Source organism: Marmota marmota, unplaced genomic scaffold (genome assembly GCF_001458135.2).
Source record: "Marmota marmota marmota unplaced genomic scaffold, marMar, whole genome shotgun sequence".
NCBI classification, from domain to species: Eukaryota; Metazoa; Chordata; class Mammalia; order Rodentia; family Sciuridae; genus Marmota; species Marmota marmota.
In genome coordinates, this window is record NW_026000196.1 from 5,644,823 (window position 1) to 5,666,110 (window position 21,288).

The 21,288-nt window shown below is 43.7% G+C and overlaps 1 protein-coding gene across 1 annotated transcript in view; it reads right to left on the reverse strand.

Moving 5' to 3' along the window:
* Positions 1 to 4,777: 4,777 nt before the first annotated feature.
* The window catches only part of Abhd2 (abhydrolase domain containing 2, acylglycerol lipase), a 102,666-nt gene continuing 86,155 nt past the window's right edge, over positions 4,778 to 21,288 (reverse strand). The window contains exons 7-11 of the mRNA XM_015493086.2: positions 19,310 to 19,402; positions 16,071 to 16,181; positions 14,134 to 14,203; positions 12,582 to 12,666; positions 4,778 to 10,674 (exon numbers count right to left, since the gene is read on the reverse strand). Coding sequence (XP_015348572.1) covers positions 10,478 to 10,674; positions 12,582 to 12,666; positions 14,134 to 14,203; positions 16,071 to 16,181; positions 19,310 to 19,402 — 556 coding nt within the window. The 3' untranslated portion in view covers positions 4,778 to 10,477. The remainder of the gene's footprint in view (positions 10,675 to 12,581; positions 12,667 to 14,133; positions 14,204 to 16,070; positions 16,182 to 19,309; positions 19,403 to 21,288) is intronic.

The following is a 21,288-nucleotide window of genomic DNA, read 5'->3' on the forward strand; positions in this document are numbered from 1 at the left end:
AAGGAAAGAGGAAGAGAAGCGGAGTTGTTGGGGCTGGGGATGTAGTTCAGTGGTAGAACACTTTCCTAGCATGCCTGTGGTTCTAGGTAAGATCCCCAGCACCAAAAAGGGGGGATAAATTGTAGGAAATATTTTTTATGTTCTCCATATATATACTTCTAATTCTTTTGAAAGAGTTATATCCAAATCTAAGGGAACCAGTGGTTGATCCTGTCTGCTGACTCCCATCTCTTCCCTATCCCCTAGTTGCCAGGAGCCCTCCTGGACACAACCAGGCCGTCCTGATTTGTGGCAGTTCAGAATTTATAGAGTGGTCAGGATGGAGAGAAAGCGGCAGGCAAGTGCTAGCCAGGAGGCTCCTGGGTCAGCCTTGGATCCTACTTAAACTCTAGTATCTGAGGTTCCTCTTAAAGTTAGCAGGGCTGGGGGACCTAGCTCCGGGTTCTTTACCATAGCCTGGGGACTCTGTGTGACAAGAAAACCCAGTAGGTTTCTCAGGGAGAAGCCAGAGGGTTGGGACCCACTGAGCCTGCTCTGACTGTGAGCCAGCACCGCCCCCTGCTGACCCTGCCTTGGCACTGCCCCTTAGGCAAGGAGGGGGGCTGGCTGGCCAGATCTTTTCTAGGAAGGTGGTGCCACCACCATTGGGAGAACATGGGTGAAGATCACGAATATTAAAATATGACATACTCAGCTCCCACAAAATCCCAGCTGCTTATGTGTGCAAGTCCTACACGTGCTTCTTTCCCACCTGACACGAGAGAGAGAGAGAGAGAGAGAGAGAGAGAGAGAGAGAGCGCACAAGTGGGACAGCGAGCATAAAAATACTCCTGAAAGCCACAGGAAGCAAGAATTTTATGACAACCATTTGGTGCCCAAGTGACTTCCTTTTGGAGACATCTGGGGTGAGGCAGGGATTCTGCTGCAAACGGCAATTGGAGCAGAATGCGAGGGTGGAAGTTTGTGGCAATGTATTGCTGCATCCCCACATAGCCCCTTGGAGGACTGAAGACAGCAGACTCTGGAGGCCATTCATCCAGGTGTGGGTAGAGGTTTCACTAGAGAAATGTCCTCCAAGCCTCAGAGAGTCTCTGAGCAGGATCGGCCCCGGCTCATATCCTTGAGTTCACCAAGTTACTGGAGGAGGCTAGTGCTGCCTGGTAAAGCTCCTGGAAGAGGTGTGTGCCTTTATCATAGTCAAGCCAGCTAGGAAAAGAGGTGGACAGTCATCTAAAGGGTGAACTGGACCATTTCTGATCCCACTTCTATGAAACTCAGCAGTGTTGGTTTTGGAAGCTCAGTGGTTCCCCAGGAACCTCACCATTCACAGATCACCTGTTTAGAGCTCACTAGCAATGCATAATTGTAGCCCCACCCTAGATCTACTGAGTCTGAACCTGCATTTTTATAGCAAGACTCCCAGGGGATTGCACATTAAAGAGCTCATCAAAGCTTCCAAAGCAGTGGTTTGCAAACTTCCTGCCAGTTGGAATCCTCTGGGGAAGCTTTAAAATTATTTCACCCTGAGCCCCAGCCACGGGATTGGTTCACTTGGTCTGACATACAGCCTGGCCATCCATATCTTTCCAAGCTCCCCAGGTAGCTAAAATGTGCACTGCTAAAGCACTGTGTATAGACATATGGAGAAGGTGAAGATGTGGAAGCTGGTAAGTTTTTTTTTTTTTTTTTACTACTGGGATCGAACCCAGGGTGCTCTACCATTGACCTACATCCATAGCCTTTCTTTCTTTTTTTTAAAAAATATTAATTTTTTAGTTTTAGGTGGACACAACATCTTTATTTTATTTTTATGTGGTGCTGAGAATCGAACCCAGTGCCTCACGCAGGGCTAGGTGAGCGTGCTACCACTTGAGCCACATCCCCGGCCCCATCTTTCTTTCTTTTAATTTTATTTTTTAGTTGTAGATGGACACAATACCTTTATTTTTATTATTTTTAAATGTGGTACTGAGGATCGAACAAAGTGCCTCCCATATACCAGGCAAATGCTCTACCGCTGAGCTACAACCCCAGGCCCTATTCTTATATTTTTATTAGTTATTAATGGACCTTTATTTATTTGCTTATATGTGATGCTGAGAAACGAACCCAGTGCCTCACACATGCTAGGCAAGCACTCTACCACTGAGCCACAACTCCCTGCTTTTCTTATTTTTTCTCCCCCTTTCTTATTTTTTGATAGAGGATCTTGTTAAGTTGCTTAGGGACTTGCTAAGTTGCTGAGACTAACCTCAAACCTGTCATCCTCCTGCCTCAGCCTCCCGAGTTCCTGGGATTACCAGGTGTGTACCACTACACCCAGCTAATATCTAAGATTTTAAAGGCAAATTTTGCACTCGAGCAGAGAGGAGAGAAAAGCAGGGATGCTGAAGCCTGGCTCTTTCAGCCTGGGCTACAAAAGTTCAGGTGGGAAAGCAGTAGTCATAGGCCAAATGTCCTAGAATAAGAGCAATCTCCTCCCTGGGGCTGTGCTCAGAAGTAGCCTTGTCATTAGGCAGAACATGTGTGATTTCTCAACATGACTATATTAACAAGGAAAAAATTAGGATCAGGGTTTGATGGTGCACACTTGCAGCTCGTCTTGAGTTTCCAAGCCCAGAAATGTTTTGGAAACTAAACCTCTCCGTATTTCCCTGAGGAGACTTTGGCATAGAGCTACTCCACGAGGACACTTGTCTTCTAGTTTCTACACTGTCCAGGAGATGATTTATGAGTGGGAACCAAACAAAGTCAAAACCACTGCCTGAAATAACAGGGACACTTTGAAAAACATTATTTGAAGCCCCTCAATATTCTGAGGCAGGCATTCTTACAGTCATCTTACAGGTAAAATATGAAAAAAATTTTATATGCAAATAAATACAAATATATTTATATGTTTTGGAAACTAAATATATTAAATTTTTTGGAAACTAATTTATATATTTTTTGGAAACTATTTTGTGTGTGTGTGTGTGTGTGTGTATATATATATATATATATATATATATATATATCCTGTAAGATGTGTGTGTATGTGTGTGCACGCACATATGACCTGCTTAGGATTAAAGGGCTAGAAATGGTTAGGATGTAACTCTAACCCAACAATTCTGGTTCTGAGTTCCTCTGGCTGTTACTACTTGTTTCAAATATTTGCTTCATTTATTTCTGGAGGTGGGGGAGGTGCAGGTAGAAAAGGGAAAGAGGAATAAGGAAGTAAGAAAGTAAGAACTTCATTTATGTCAGATCTGGGTCCCCAACCATCATCAGATAAAAGAGGAAACAATTTTAAGAAGAAACTAACCAGTGTTCAGTAGAGGTACTGATATAATTCCAACTAGTCAATAGGAAGTTCTGGGTAGCACACAACCATAGGAGAGAGGCATTTAATTTGTCTCCTTTGGGGAGATTTTCAGTAGTTCAAGGCCAGACTGCTTGTAATGTCTTTCAACCATTCAGGTAAGTGGCTGGTACCTTCCTGTAATTCCCTCTAAGGACAATTAAGAGAGAAATGAGGAGGGGAGATGGTCATACAGAGGGCCATCCAGTTAGGTGTTCAGTCTTTACCATGGGAAAGTTACTCCCTACACAACCAGAGCTGAAAAGCCTATTAATGAAAGGTATAATTGAAAAAAAATATTAGCTGTATCGGGGCAGCAACAAATGCTGAAAGTTTGCTTAGCAGAGATACAGCAAAGGACCACACTGGCAAGCAGTTAGCACCTACTTATTCAATACCCAGGAGCTGAAATCTCTTCTATGTTTTTTCCTTTTTTGTACTGGGGGTTGAACCCTGGAATGCTCTAACATCAAGCTACATCCCTGGTGCTTTCTGAGACAGGATCTTTCCAAGTTGCCCAGGCTGGTCCTTAAGCTTGCAATCCTCCTGCCTCAGTCTCCCTAGTTGCTGAGATTACAAGTGTGTGCCACTGTACCTGGCCCTTGTCATGCTTTTCATAGGTAGTATTCTTTCCAAGTTTGTTTTCTTGGATCATTATTTTTTGGGGGGGAGAAGCTTGTTAAGAAGGATGAAACTTGTAGCCTGATATATTTTTAAAATATTTATTTTTTAGTTTTAGGTGGACACAATATCTTTTATTTTATGTGGTGATGAGAATCGAGCCCAGTGCCTCATGCATGCTAGGCAAGCACACTACCATTTGAGCCACATCCCCAGCCCTGTAATCTGATATTGATCTTGCTAATGCCCATCTTCTAAAGCCAATACTCTCTACCTGACCCAGCTCATCAAAGGCTTTGCATGGCCCAGGAGGGCTCTGAGTGCAAGGCTCTTGTGGGTGGTATAGCTCTCTTGGCTGAGCTGTGCCCGGCCCTGGGAGACACTTTGCTTGGGTTCAGAAAGATCCAAAGTAGAAGAAAACATCACCATCACCACCAACCAAACCAATACCATTTTGACTTAGGTAACATTTGGCTAGTTATCTAAGAATGATACCGGAAAAGCACCCAAACCATGCATGGCAAACACTACCTCCATCTTGCTTTGCATTCCATCTACATGGTTCACTTTAGCAGTTGGTTAAAATGTTGCCATCCTCACTTATTTCAGTTTTTGGCTCTTTTGCCTGGAGAGGATGGGCTTGTGAGGACTCATGGGCTGGTTGTATTTTTGGTATCTGTGTGCAAGGTTGGGTTGACATCAGTTGTGAGGAAAAACTGGTGTTTTGTGCATTTCCATTAAGCTCATGCTTTGGTGAAGGCACATATAGAACCTACTTGGTTTTACCACTACACGAAGCACACACAGCCATGCCACATTTTTTAGACTTTATTTTTTTAAGTAAAGAAACTCAGTTGAATCAAAGATAACAAAATTACAGTTTTGTTTGTAATGATCTTTGTTCACCACCACACAGAATCATATAGAATCAAAAGTAATATGAGAACACAAAATGATCAAGGACACCATCATTTAGTATAATTTCTTAATAAAGGTAAATATCCTCATATTTAGAAAAAATTGCATTGCTAGTTGCGAATCTTAAACACCTCGGTGCTGAAGGATCCTGTTATTTCCCCCCAAAGATCCAGCAGCGTGGAGGCTTTCAGAACACAAACTCAAAAATACAGTATTTTCAGGGCAGCATTTAAAAGTTTCAGAAAACCCAAAGAGAACAAAACAAAACGAAATGAACCAGAATCAGGAATGTGAAAGTGATGGTTCTCAAAAATCAATCTGAAGCAGATCTGCCAACAGAAAAATGTGGTTGAACCGAGTCTAACCAGGAAAAAGAGAGATGCAAACTGGCGCCCCCACCCCCCTCCCCCACCCCCACTAAGGCAGCTGCAGTGGCAGAAATCAGAAGCTCAGGTACAGTGAAGGTCTTCCTGAGGCAGTGGGAGAGACCCAGACCATCTGGAACTGGTTGGAAAGGTGACAGGATTCTACATGGACTTGTGCTTTAGGAAAACTAAAGTGGCCAGAATGAAATTTAAAAAAAAAAAAATCTAACTCCTAACACCCAGGGACTTGGTCCACTTACATGGCCAGCCTGGGAGAGAAGTGGTTGGCACTGGGACCAAGCAGGTTGCAATTATTCTAGGCAATTATTCTATTGGCTGCTGGATGTGAGTGGTCTGGGAGGAGAATGCCCATTGAGACAAGGGGTATTTCTGCAGATGCTATAAGTGGTCTGTCCCCAACTTATGGCAATAGTGGATTTCTTAGCTAATGAGGACCAAAAGGGAGAGAATGTAGTTATAGATTTCATTACTAATTGATAGTTCTAGTTAAAAGCTGAGAACTTTGTGAAACTCAGAATGTTTGAGTTTCCACCAGTGAGAAATCAACTTCAGCTTATTTATTAGAGATCCATGAAAGCTCTACCAGCATATATGCCTGGAAAAAGGTTCAGAAAACATGGTGGACTGACTCTTCCAAAAGGGTAGCTGTCTATTCTGGGAGCCGAGAATGGGGAGCTGGACTCCATGGCCTGCATTCAAGAGCCACGATGGAGGATACTGGCTGCAGCACCCAGAGGCGGCAGTAGCAGTGATGCAGGTGCAGCCTTTGCTATGGATGGCTTTCTAGTTTTCTCTGCCAGCCAGGTTCTCTTCTCCTTTTCTCAGCTTCAAATATAATTTGGCAAAAACAATCCTAGTTTATGAAGGATGGGGTACTTCCCTCTGCTAACAGGTGGAAGGAAAATTTGTCCCAATTGGTTGGCCTCTACATGCCATAGGCAGGCCACTTTTCATGACTTTTTGGAGCATCCAAGTAATCCAAAGAAGACAGATGCCAGAGATGAGGGGTTTTGGCCCATCTGGATCATGTCTATTGTTGAGGGGTGGGAGGTGGGGACAGAACATAATAAGGAGCCTGCAGGACACTTGAGGATACTTTCTGGTTTTGTTTCAAAATTCCATAGCAGAAGAATTTTAATTCTTCCACCATGATATTGTAATACCAGGGGATTTTCTACAGGTGTAGTAAGGCTTTTTGGGCAAAGAAAATAATTCCAGATGATACTGTGACAGAATGCTGCAGCAAAATGCTTACTTATGACTCTCCTGCCTTCCTAAAGGATGAAGACATGAGTCCTTCATGTCTTCATTGAGTGTCAGGACACTAGATGTGGTGTTTCAATGGTCTTTACTTTAAGTCAAGGCCACAGGAAAAGCCTCTCACATCTGGGACACCTGTGTGCTTGGCAAACACAAACAAGAACACATGTATCATTTCCTTGGAGCTGGCAAAATCCATCTCAAGTCACCTAGTTACAAAGAGAACTCTCATTTGATGTCAGAAGCTCAGCTGCCCAGAAGTTCACTTCAGTGAAGACTATGGGATAGAATGAAAGCCTGGGCAGGAAGGACTTCTGCCCTGGGCATTTTCCATGCTCTGCCTGATCACACTGAAGGATGGAGTTATTGTCCTCATCCTGATGGCCAGCACCTGCCATAGTCATGAGACTGCCCTTAGAATAGCAAGGATACTGCGATGACTACTCCCCTTGGGAGAGAAGCCAGTGAGACACAGGGCTTTAGACGCCATCCATGGGCCTAACCAGGAAAAGGTGAATGTACAAACTCCCTCATTCAAGTCCCCTCAAATAAGCTTTGGCCGATGACATGGCTGTTTGTTTCTACCTGCAAGGGCTTGAAGAGGCCAACTTCAGGCAAGTGTTCAACAAAGATCAGGCAAATGATATGTAAATGAAGTCGTCTTAGGATGGCCTAAGATGAGGTGACAGGCTCAGGCATATGAAGTGACTTGCCCACTTGACAATGTCAATCAGAGACACTGGGGATGAGAAGCTAGATCTCCTGGACTCTGGTTCCCAAATACCAGGTCAAGAAAGGAACATTCCTTTTTAGTGTATTTCCACTCTCACGGTGGGGCCTAAGGTTCCCTTATGCCTAAAACGCTGCAGAGAAGTTAACAGAATATTGTAACAACAAATAACTCTCTATCTTCATTCTGGTCTGGAATCATTGGTGCAAACTCACCGCAAAAAAGAGAAAAGGTTTTCTTCGAGTCTGTTGAACTCCCTTTTAACATACATGTATCAAAGAGACCCAATGTACTTTTTCAAGACAGGCAATATTAATTTGACTGGGAGCAACGTCTTTAAATTATCTGGGGGGTGGGGGGAGCAGGGAGCACAACTGGAGAAGAGTGGGGTGCTTCTTTCCCTTGGTTTCTGACATATTATTCCTGCCACAGAATTGTCTAGATCTATGCAATTTATATCCTTAATTTGATTTCAAAATAGAATATTCAAACACTTTCTGAAAATCCAGGCTTGTTTCAGCCCAGCTAAGACCTTCATAGCAAGAAGAGCATTCACATTATCATCAGAAAGGAATGACTTTGGGAAAAAAAGCGAGGAAGCCCAGAGAAAGGAGAAAAGATGACCTACATATAAAGTGCTGCTCCCTCATTTATTAGGCAAGTTTGCATCTCTACATTCAGTGCCTCTGTGCTCTCATTCAGGGACAAACAAGAATTTTCCTGTAAGACAGCCACAGTCATATTCTCATTTCCATGCCTGAGAGCCTGAAGCTTGAATAAAGGGCTTCAGTTGATTTCATGTGAACCAAAATGGAATGTAAGTGCCATTCAGAGTTCCACACTAAAGAGATTTCAGCTGGGACGTGGCCCCCCAGTCCTGGGGGTGGGGAATTCCGGCTGTGTGGCAACAAAGGCTCTGCCCAAGCCTGCCTCTCCTGGGGTGGGAGACTTCCAGGCCTGCCATACAGGCCAGCTCCTGGGACAAGCCCCCGCCCCTCTTCCTGTGTGTGAGGCCTCAGGACTGTTCTTCTCCTGGAGGGAGGGGTACCTGGGCCACTACTTCCACAGCAGGTCAAGGATGTGGCCTCAAACAAGTGAAAGGAGCCCCTCACTTCCAAATGCCGATTCCATCCTATTAAGTTATTGCTTGATGGACCTATTTTAGTAAAAAGTCTGAGAAACGAAAGTATGGCCCTAAACCCAGATTACAGATGTGGGTGGTGGAGAGAAAAGCAACAGAGGAGAAAGACTAGCTTCCAAATTGAGGCATAGATGATAAAGTGCCAATTTGTGCTAAAAGAACACGAAGAGGAGATGCGTTAAAGAAATGTCAACTTGGGGGGGAAGTTGTAATGACAGGATTTAGCAAGTGTGAGAAATTATACCAAGACAAAGTCAAGACCACAGTAATCTCAGTCTTTTGAGATAATGGCTGTTTCTGATGTTATTAGGGTGATCTGGTGATTGTCAGAAAACAACTTAAGGTTACAGATTTAATTGTCACAGTCACTTGGGCCAATGCCCAAACTGTGGCCACAGGGGCTGGCATTCAAGTGCCCAGGTGACTCCCTTTATTCCTTAAACATCCACACAGACCACTTATTCCAGTCTGTCCTGGAGCCAAAGGAGATGCAGCAAAGAAAATATATATTTTTAAAGTATTCAGGCAATTTCACTCATAGTTCTATTTAATTCCAGATAGCAACTGCTGATTTTTCAAAGCACAGGGTTCTTAGATCTTCAAGTACCACAGGATGGGAGAAAAGAAGTACTTGAAACCTATAGTGACATTTCCACTTGAAAAGACATTTCAGAAAATCTAGCCAACCAACAACAAATAGAGGCTATTCATTTAAAAATCCAGTTTCAAAACAACACCGTCTTTGGTTGGAAATATCTTTCTTCTTCAAACTCGGATCCAACTTTTGAATTGTTTAGTATCAAAAGCCAGAGATAGACGGACCTGGGTTAAAAAAACTAAAATTACAATTAAGTGCTCAAAAGACCCCCAAAATCTCTTTATATGAAATGTGGGGGTGGGGAGGGGGGTGGCAGATAGGGAAAAAGAAAGGTAAATGCTTAGCCTGGGAGAAGAGCTCCCAGCCTCGCCTGGAGGGATGTTCTCTCAAAGCTCAGTAAACTGAGTTTGTCATTGAACTTAGGACTGGTGGTCATCTCAGCAATCTACCTGGTCCAAGTCCCTCATTTCATAGGCGAAGAGACTCAAGTCCAAAGAGACTTAATCCAGGGTCATATAGCAGGTGAGAATCAGAGCCAGGGCTCAGCCCAAAGGCCCACTCCCAATCAGGGTCCTTTGTGGGGACACTACACTGATTACACAAGGGCAGCTATGCAACAGGCCTTGCTGCTCTGGAGGCCCCTGGGAGCAAAGAGACATCAATGACGATGAATTTCAATAAAATGAGCCACCAAGATGCTTCTAATTTAAAGGCGCTATAGAACAATGTGTCCCAAATTTGCCTCGTGATGAGAATCCCTTGGGGCACTTGTCAAAAATTAAAATCTCCAGGCTCCTTCCCAGACCCAATGAGTCAGCCTCTCTAAGGGGAGGGACCTGGGAGGCTGAATTTTTAACAAGTGTCTCAAGCAACTCTCAGCAGTGGCAACAAGATATGAGGGGACTGTCCTAGTGGATGGTGATGGAGGAAACTTGGCTTGTGACTCAAGTGGAATTTCCTTTGCCATTTAAGAGGCTGCACTCTGGCCTGGGAATTGCAGGCTCCCAGATTCCCAAGCCGAGTCACATCTTCAGCATTGGCCCAGAATGGTGAGCTTTTGTCAGGGTCTACATAGGACACATACAACCACCACGAAACGACATATATCCTTCACTGTTCTCAGGGAAAAGCCTTTTGATTGGCAAAGCAGAATGGCTGTTCAGACACATTTTTAATAGGGAAACTAGATGTAATTGGCTTAAAAGCAATCAGAAGCTGAAAAAACCAGACAGAAGGGTGAGAACCCTGTCATTTGTCACCATGGCTAACAACGCAATGGAGAAAACCAGTAACTAAGCACAAAAATAGCCTGGAGCTCCCAGGGAGAGCCTCCTACTCGAGACACCTGTGCACGATGGGGCCCCGCTGATGATATGAGGTCAGGTCCAGGTCGCTGAGGGAGATGGGAGACCTGAAACAGCGGGCAAGGGGACGCGGGTTCCAGAGGAGGGTCGCTGGAGCGCGCCAGAGTCCGGAGGCCTCATTCCAGCTCGGCCTCCATCTGCTCCGTGTCGGAGCACTGCGACTTGTTTCGTTCCCACTGGCAGATGGCATTCGCATACTCCACCACCAGCTTATCCATCCACGTCAGGGGTTCGGGAAACAGCACAGAGCCCTCAAAGAAGCCCAGGTGGCCCCCATGCAGAGGCAGCACAAACATGACATTCTCCCGTTTCTCTGCAGGGGAAAGGCAGAGAGTTACCGCACTCTAGTTAGCTTCAGGCTGGAGATGTGAAGGGGAGTGAGTTGGCTGGGATGGCCTGGGCTTTGCTTACAGGGAAAAATCACCTAAGTGGGCATCTAACCTCTGCTCTCACTGCCTTGTTCACCAAAGTTAGCCAGCCAAGACAGTGGAACCTAGCTAGCTTTGGGACCGGCATGCCTTTGGGAAGAATGGGCACTGGCTTTATAAATCCTTGGAACTCTTTTAAGTGGTTCTCAAACTTGGCTGCATATTAGAATCACCTGGGAAGCTTCTCAAGCTCCCTAAGTCTAGGCTGCACCCAGACTAATTAAATCAGAGACTCAGGGGTGGGAGGAGAAGAATGAGCAAGGGAGGGGAACCCAGGCACGGGTATTGCTAAAACACTCCAGGTGTTCGGTTATGCTTCCCAATTTTGTGCATCTGGATCCACCTGGGGTATCTTGTTAAAATGCAGTCCTGATTTAATAATCTGAGGGTGGGCGGACCCTACGGAGAGGTTCAAGCACTCAGAGTGTTATTTCCTAGAGAACAAGGAGAATTCAACAGAGTCGATCATTTTTCATCCCACTCATTTATCTTTGAGACTAAGACTTAAAGCTGTGTTAAAGCCTGAGCTGCCAATGCCACATGCTAGATAGCCATTCTGGGTTAATGACCTAGAGCTTGACTTTCTGATTCCATATTTAGGTTGATCCCACACAGGCCAGTAAAGGCCACTACTGAAAATGTGTGTACATGGGGCAGACAGGGGCAGCCAAGTTTAACAGGAAGCACCTGTCTTCCCAGGGGAATGACTGAAGGGCCCCCTGGCTGGCTTTCCAGGGCTGTTTTCTAGTCTTACCCACTTAATTCTTGCTCTTCGGTTGCTGTTTTGTAAGTTTCTATGTGACAGCACTAGCGCTGTGACCATCACTTAGAGCTCCAGAAGGGGACAAGTGCTGTTGCTTTCTCTCACTGCCATGCACGTGGCTGAGTGGGTTGCACTTGTGTAGTGAGTCTGTGGTTGGATGGGGATTGACTGGAGACAGCTCCTTATCAATGTGACACTTGTCCTACACACAGCCTCCGACCTGGGCAGTGTAATAGGGCCCTGGCAGTGGGTCCTTTGTCTGCTCTACGATTTACTCTCCTGAGGGTCATGGGAGAACCAGAGGTATAGCTCTTCCTTCTGGTTATTATATGATATTTGCAAGATTCATATAATGGTTTCAATGTCCCTTTCATGCACCAAGTGGTCATCAGTGAGGAGTGTGGAGATGATGTCCTAAGGATCTGAAATTACACTGAAAAGTAGCTGTGCAATTTCCTATCAAATCCTCCTTTTAATCTCTCTGTGCTTTCTCTTTCTCCTACTCCACTAAGGATGGAACCCAGGGCTTTGGACATGCTAGGTCAGCACTCTATTTTCCCTTTTAGCTTCTTATTCAGCACGAAATGAGACTGTGCTCGCATGAGGCACAGTAACATTTCCATGAGCAACATTCTTTGCCATTTCAGTTGCTTATATTTTTATCCCTAAAGCAGATGGAGAGGCTGTCACCAGAGGTAATAGAACTGGCTTTTTTGTTTTGTTTTGTTTTGCTTTTCAGGTCAAATTTTACATGTAAATATCTCTTAAGTCAAACTCTCCTACTTAATGAAACCATAACTCTGAGACAATAATTCTGCAGAACACCAGGTGAATCTCCCCAAACTGTCTTGGTGATGGACATCAAGGATGGTTCTGGCTTCTGAACGATGATACTCTGCCTAGGCCCTTCACAACTCCAGAACTTGAAGGATAGGCATGAACTGTCCTTCCCTGAAGAGGTTGGTTCCCAGAGCTAAAGGAATAGTGAATTTGCTGAGTGGTTGGGGGAGCAGAAGAAGAAACACTTACCTGAAAGGGCCTTTGGAATGGTTAGAAGGCTTTCATGCACCAAGGGATCATCAGCTGCATTAACCAGCATGAGAGGCACATAAATCTACAACAACAAAGAGTTGAATGAAATGATCAATTCCCTTTTCCAGATCCCATTGATTCAAGGTTCAGAATCACTACCAGACATGTCTTTGAAGCAAAAGGAAGAGAGTCACAGATTGGCTTGCTAAACAGATGGGATAAGGATGCCTGGTATTCACTGGTAGTAGGCTGAGTTACAGGTGCCACTGTGATCATCACCTGGCAGCAAGTATGTGCAGGGGCAAAGTTCCCAGTGTCCTCAGGTACCGAAGAAGAGAGGGGAGTGCCGAGTGGCATTCACTGTCAAAATAATTCTGATTGGTCTTCATAGTGTTTCAAATTAGTCACACATTTCAGAAAAATGACTTTACCAAGAGTTATGTGCCTACTCATTTGGTTTATACTGTGAGAAAGGAAAATGAAGTGCACTCCATTCCAGACAAAAAAGACTTTCCAGAAGAATCTGAAGGTTGAAATTATGAGTAGGCTGGTGAATAGCTGGGGATCTTGGCAGGATTGCATTCAGTATCCACTTTAGCAAAACAGCCAATGATCTCCTTTTGCATTTGAGTGGAAATGGTGTTGACGTGGCACTCAGATTTTCCTGAACAGCCATGTCTAGTGAATGGCTGTGCTCTCCTGGAACTCTCTGATATTGGCTGTACACAGCTTAACATTTATATAATGGCTTAAATAAATATGCCCAAAGCTGGGGTGATGATGCTAAAGTAGCTGGGAAGGCTACTAAAAGAGCAGAACTTTGATACACAATTATCTGCTATAGCTGGGGAAATGGTGAGCCAAACCAGCAGGTGGACCCTGACAGAGATAAATGAGAAGTTCTGTGATTGTATAAAAAAGGCAGTTGTGCCAAGAGAATAAGAGAGACTGGCTTGGTGATGGGCTAGGTCAAAAAATATGTGGGAATTTTGATTAGCCACAAATTTAATACACACACTTATTATAGCTGCTAAAAAAATGCATTGATGCAAACCAGTCTACTTAATCAACAGACATGCTCCTCATCATTTTGATAAATACATCCGTTTGACACTATACTCACTGGATCATGGCAGTAATTTGGAATTCCGTTCTAGGCACCACACTAACAAAATACATAATAGCCAAAAAGAAGGGTTCAGGATGATAAGAAACCTGGAGCTCCCATGAAGAATGATGGTAGAAACTGGGTAGGATTATACTACCAAATGGAGTCTAAGAAAAAAATTGGGTGTTGCAGCAATTTTAAAGGCTTTCATATAGACTTGGGAGCAGCCTGGTCTAAGGGGTGGTTCTGGGATTAGTGTATGGTGGTCACAGAGGGACACACTTTGGTTTAATTAAAAAAAAAAAAAAAGAGTCAAAAACTAGAACAGATCCAGCTAGAGTCTGGCTGAGATTCCACTAGGAAATTTAGGAGGTATATTTTTGTACCATGGATGGAGCTAGGTGGAGTGACATGAATTCTGAGCCAGTGTTGTCTACTCACCCTGTGCAGGTACCTCATGCAGCTTTCTTCCTCATAATACTCTTTCAGGGAGTTATAGCCATGGAACTTCCTGGAACATAACAAAAAGAAAGAAAAAAAAAAGAAAAGGAAAAAGGACAAAACAACATTTGTCATAAGATGGAAACATTGAGCTGATTATTATCTAATTCTCACGCTAACTCACTGCATTGGTAGAATATGCACAGGCAGCCAAGACTGGTCTAAATGCTGAGTTGATTTTATTACCACTCTAGTTTCTATATTAACTTGTCCTATCAGCAGAACAGGTAGCAGTGTTTAGGGTCAAGAATGCTGGCTTTGGCATCTGAGTTCAAATCCTGGCTCTGCTACTTACTGGCTGCGTGACTTCAAGAGAATGGTTCATCCTGTGTAAAATAGGTCTGAAAACAGGAACTTCTTGATGGTGCCACAATAGTTATTGCACTGAAGTGCTACTAGCCTGGTAACTGGCTGAGAGGAACGACTCAGTGTCATCTATAATTATTAGTGGATGTTACATCATTTGAAACATCAATGAAACCATAAATCACCATAGACAGAGAAACTGAATTCAAAGGCTAGAACTTTCTTTTCAAAAGAGTTCTTATTGGTCACTTAAATGGTAATAAAATGTGGAGCAGTCATCAGAGACAAACTGACACTTAATAAAACCTTCAGTGCACCAGCCTGAAAGTCTTATAGTTTTTTTTTTTTTTTTTGGAACAAGGATTGAACTTGGGTCACTTCCACCCCAGCTGTCTTCGACATCTTTGCCAAGAAAGCTCAGGCTGGACCATCAGGGACTCTTGCTGTGTAGACATCATCTCCAGTACCTCTGTCCCTGTGAAATCTGTTCCTTCTCATCCTATTCTTCCAGTATGACTGGTGAGAGATCTGTGAGGAGGTTGCCAAAACTGATATGAATCTGCTACTACCCAACATGATTATGAAGGAAGAAATTTACAAAGAGTTGAGAACATTCTCTTTTGGGCTTAAAAAAAATTGAGAAGATGAATTGAGAAATTAAAATTAATTTTTTTTTTCTTATTAGACACCACAGTAAGTCACATGCCCCATCTTAAGTGGGGGTGGGTATGGTTCTTTCTACTCTTTTGAACATACCAATAATTTCCTAGTGTCTATTTCCCTTGAGAAACTGTTAACAAGCACAGTTCAAGGATACTTGGTGTAAGAAGGCTACTAAAATCTTGAGAAGAAGAAAAGTAGAGTTTTCACATCCTCAGGCCTTTCTCTCCCTATCTATTGGATAAATACTTGTTTGCTTTAGGTCACATCAAAGGTATCAAATGATTATTTAAAAAGGATGATCTTTTGTGGTCAGAGATCCACACCTTTTCCAGCTAAGGCCAACTTCAGTCAGACACTACTGGCAGCAGGAAAGAAGACACTGTGAGGGTTGTGTTACAGGCGCCAGGAGGGGCCAGGCAGGTGGAGAGAAAACAAGTGAAGTAGGCAGGGTTTGCATCTTACACAGAGACATCTCCAGGCCCCAACATAAGAGGCTCTGTCCATTTTGCTTGACACACACAGCTTTCTTGGTCTTTGTTTTTTTTTTTTTTCATTTTTGATGGTGACTTCACTTCCTTTCCTTCCACTGGGAAGGCAGGTTTATGTGACACCTGATCTTGCCCTGGTCCTGAGGCAGAACAGCCAGGGGAAAGACTGAGGGTGACTAAGGTGTGCACACCCAGCCCCTCGACTCATGCCAACTGTGCCATGTAGGACGAGTTGTCAGACCCTCTACCTATTTCTCAAGAAATTAGAATTTTTCTGTGAAATCTGTTTTTAAACACTGGCTGCTTATTCCCTTACCACTAAAGTGAGAAAAGCAAAGAGCTGTGCTGGGCAGAGCTGGCCTGCAGCTTCCCGCCTGGCAGCCCACCCCCGAGCATTCCTCTCCAGCTTTGTGGACCTACCTCATCACGTTGTCATCAATCTGCATCAAGGATGTAGCTGTGTAGAGCCGGCTCAAGTCCGTGTCCTCCAGGCTCTGGGGTTTCTTCACATGGTCTCCAAAAAGAGCTTGCCTTGGGGGAAGACACAAAAGCAAGGAGAAATTGACCAAATGATATCATTCTATTGAATGCATGTATGAACATGTAATAATGAATCCCACTATTATGTATAATTATAATACACCAATCAAATAAAAAAAATTCACATGCAGAGAGAAACCAACAGAGCCTGCTTCCATGTCCAGAGGCAAGTCCGGAGAGTTGCGGCCACATGAACCAGAGTCCATGTGGTAAGTTAGAAACATCCTTTCAGCCTTTAGAATGTCCTAGAGGATGAACCTGAGTGGTGACTTTTGAAGAACGTTCAGAAAGATGAACACAAAGACCTTACTGTCCTTTTGGGGGCACTAGAAAAACTAAAGATTGTGTGTGTGTGTTTGAAACTAGCTGAATATTACAGACCTCAGCACAGAGGAGGTATCAGGATGAGTCCTGTGGTGAGTGGTGAGTGGTGGGTAGTGACTCACCACTTACCCTTACACTGGTGTTGACAATGATTCCTTTGGCAGAGCCCCTTGTCCTTTATGAGCCATTTATGTTGCTTAACAAGGAAGACAATGATAACCTATTCAGCATTTGGGTAAATCAACATCACCCAAAGACTTAGCTAAAAAGCTGTATAAGATCATTCCTTGGTATCCATGTGCGACTGGTTCTAGGACACCCCCCCACCCCAGATAACAAAATCCATGGATGCTCTAGTCCCTTCCATAAAATGGTGTAGGATTTATTTCGTGTGTGTGTGTGTGTGTGTTTGTGTTTTATTTTGGGTTGGGGTCTCACTGCGTTGCCTAGCCTGGCTTTGAACTCCTGGGTTTAAGTGCTTCTCCTGCTTCAGCATCCTGAGAGCTGAGATTATGGATGCACCCACAAACATGCCTTGCTTTAGGATTTGCACATGACCTATGCCATCCTCATGAATACTTTAAATCATCTATAGGTTACTTACAGTAATTAACACAGATGCTATGTAAAAGTTGTTGTATTGTTTAGGAAACAATGACAAGAAAGAAAAGTCTGTATATGTTCAGGACAGATACAATCTTTGTAGGTCTAATATTTTTATCCATTGTTGGTTGGAACAGGGGATGAAGAGCTCATGTAGATAGAGAGCCAACTGTATTCAGTACAGTGGTCATTTCTAGGGAGAAGCAGATCCATCTTGAGAGCAACACAACAAAGGAAGGGGTCAAAATGTGCATGGTAGCCTGCTCTTCCCAGCAAGAACTCTCAGTCACACAGCTGAGGAAGGAGTGAGTTTGCTTTGAAGTTTGGTTCTATGGTAGGAAATGTCATTACAGAAACTCAGTGTTCTGTATATTTTCACAACCTTTCCAAAAGAAGACAGATACATTACTCTAGCACTTATTTTTTTCAAAAGATAATTAGGAAGGGGCTGGGGCTGTAGCTCAGTGGTAAAGTGGTTGCCTCACATGTGTGAGGCACTGGGTTCAATCCTCAGCACCACATAAAAATAAAAAAAGATACTATGTGTTCATCTACAAATAAATAAATATTAAAAAAAAGATAATTAGGAAGATTATCTTATATATCTATGGGACAGGGTTCACAAGTTAAAGTTTTTCTAAAATTTCAGAGTATCTGGCTTTTTTTTTTTTTTTTTAAAATAATGTTTAGTTGTTGATGGACCTTCATTTTATTCAATTATTTATATGCGGTGCTGAGAATTGAACCCCAGGGCCTCACACATGCTAGGCAAGTGCTCTATTTCTGAGCCATAACGCCAGCTCAGTATCTGGCTTTTTATAGAAAAAGTTTAAAAGGTAAATATACTTAGGCACATTTTTGCAATTTGTTAAGAATTACATAATGAACTTTACAGACCATTTAGTAGCAAGACCAAATCCTTTAGCAAAACAGATCTTGTCTGGAAGGAGTCTTGCTTGACTCCGGAAGTGCGGAGGGCAGAGGATTTGGATGTGGCCTTGGTGCCCTGACTCTGCCCCTTCTGGAATAATAACTCTGGCAAATCTCCGGAGCACCCACTCAGTTGAGTCACACCCATGTCAGTACATGGCTGATGCTCAAACTACATGAACTGAATGCAAATAGTTGATTATTATAGTACAGGGACATAAATGTCCCTCTGTTCTGTACCCACCCAACATGAGGACCTAAGGATATGCCTGGCAGCTTGGCAGCCTGAAGGGCTATAAGCTTCAGCCTTGCTCAGGCATCATATGACCTATTCACAGGAAGCCCCACCTGGGGTCAGGCTTGGATGGGCAGCACAACATCTCCATTTATTTATTTATTTAGGTACCAGGGATTGAACCCAGGGGTATTTAACCACTTAGCTACATCACCAACAACCCCCTTCTCCCCTTTTTTAAAAATGTTGAAACAGGGCCTTGCTAAGTTGCTTAGGACCTTGCTCAACAACATCTCCTTTTAACCATTGAAAAAAAGAGACTAAGAACTGGGCATGATGGTGGACACCTATAGTCCCTACTACTCAGAAGGCTGAGGCAGGAAGATCACTTGAGCCTAGGAGTTCAGGGCCAGCTTGGGCAACATAGTGAGACTACTTCTCAAAACAAACAAACAAAAAAACCAGAGATTACAAAATTGATCACTTAGCTTGATGGCTTTTCCTAGTGTAGTGACAAAAATCCCTCCAAAGTGTAATTTTTGAGTGCTCATTATGTGCCAGGCTCTGGGAAAAATCCAAACAAGCCCAAGCCCTCCAAGTCTTCCCATGTAGTTTAAGACCCAGGATTCACACAGGGGAAGCTGTAGAAAAGCAACCTGGTGGATGATGAGACCTGAGATGGGCCGGGTCTGCAAGCAGACATGCTGGGAAAGGCAGTCATTAGGGAGGAAGAAGAGATAGTAGCAAAAATAATAATGATAATGACATAATTATTGCTAATATTTGTTGCAGGCTACTGTTCTCCAGGCACTACTCTAAGTGCTTGATGGGTTAATTCAGGAAGGCAGGAGCTGACACTTTAACCTGAGCCTCCTGTCACAGCTGCTTGGGCAGAACACCAAGGGCCACCACCCTGTTGTTTTTTTGTTTTGTTATTCTGGACAAACAGGAGTTCTGGCTTTTAGTGATTCCCCAAACAGCTCAGAAAGCAGCCATGTGTCTCCTAAGAGAATGGAAAGGGCCATACCTGTGCGAGAGAATGATCTTCTTCATGTTGTCAGCCATGAGGAAGTTGTAGAAGCGCCGGCACTGATCCCACTGCATGAAGGTTTCCTGGGCCCTGGAAGAACCATGGAGAGTGAGAGGGATGTGGTGGGGAGGCTGGCTGGTGTGGGTGCAGGCCGACTGGGGGCTTGTGCTGCTGCAGTAAGATACTATTGTGGAGAGCTCTGGTTGTTCAGATGCTGGGACAGAGGCTTTGATGTGCAGTGCTCAAACTTCTGTAGAGAGACCAGTGGAGGAACCACCATGTGCCCTTGAAGCTGATCTCAGCAGGACCGACTAGGGCCAGAGAGACCCTATTATTTGTGAACTATGCTCCTGACACTTGTCCAGCCAGCCTTCCCTTAGTCAAAGAACTTTCCAGAGTCTGCTTTGATGGCCATTTGAATACTTTCTCCATTTGACTTCCTACCCTGCAGGCAAAATTATCTGGCTTAACCCATTTTGTTCTATCATCCCAGATGTGAAATTTCCATAAAAACTCAAATATAATATACAATTATGTAATAATAAAACCATAATATTATAATAAAAATAATACAAAATATAATAATATATAAACTCTACATTATGATTTCCAACCAATTTTAATGCACCTGTGTCAATTTAATTGCAATATTTGCAGAATTGAAAACTTGGGACTTAATGGGTTAATATTGGGAGCCTCTAAGTTGAGGGTGGATGTGAAGTTTGGTGCAGAGAAAAACCTAAAAACAATTTCTCTTGTTGCTGTTTGAAAGGCAAAAGAAAAATCATAAAATCTGACCTTATCCAAGCAAACCTTTTTTTTTTTTTTTTGGATTAGCCTTAGAATATCAGAGTGGTGAGGAGACAGAAGTGAAGGCAGGGAGGCCAGTGACACCCCCTAGGCACAGGGGAGCTGGCTGGGAAGTCCTTCTGCTGTTAGGGCTATGCACGGTTAGCCTACCTGTTGAGGGTCATCTTTGACCTGCATAATTGTAGCACTAGGTTAGAAATAGTGTCCTTGTTTCCAGAGCCTGAGCTTGGCCATCACCCTGTGAGGGAGGCATGGGAACACTGCTGGCCTTGTTTACAGGTCCCCGTAGCCTGATGTCCATGCCCACGTGATAGATGAACAAACCCAAAGGGCTCGTTTCCACCATGGGAACTTGGTCCTCCCCACTCAATGCTCTCCTCCTGGGTATGAATCCAAGCAGGCCACTTTTGGTCCACATCAATTAAAAAGAAAGTTTCATTTTGCAGATTTCTGAGTCTCTAGGCCTGATTCCACCCTGTCAATTCCTCTGGGTGACACTCTGCCCACACAGAATCCACAGGATTCATCTTCTAGATGGCAATAGAGACTGAATGGTTCACAGTTGTTTTGTTTTGTTTTTTTAAATCCAGAGAGTTTATAAAAGTAATTTCCCTAAAGCAGCCAACTTCAATTTTGGAATGACAAGCATTTCCCATAATATCTTGGAAAAAAAAAGTGGGGAATTAAAAGTGAAATGGTTTGTGAATTTAATGGCCTATAATATTCTTCTAAAACACAAGGGTCAAAAGTCAAAATGGAGACTTAATACCACCTTCCAAGGTCAGAAGGTCACTATGTGAATGTATGGGAACCTCCCCCCACTCTACAGAAACAGAAAGGACAGGCCAGATCACTGCTGAGGCAGCACTGTAGACACCTACCTCAGGGTCTGAGAAAGGGGGTCACCCAACCAGTGAGCCATGCGCTGCTGCCCAGTGGCTCCTCTTCTCTGAACTTGTACCCAAGCTGCCCCTTCCCCTTAAGAGTCCCAGCTTTGTCTTGCATCATCCATTTCTCACTTTGCTGACCTTCTAACTGAAGAAACATTCTTGCTAATGTGAGTACCTCCCTTAAGAGAGGGGCTGCACAGGCAGGGAAGGGAGGAGGGGGCTGCCATACTGTTAAGATATAAAAAGATGCTCTGGTGCTGCAAGAAGATTTTCGCT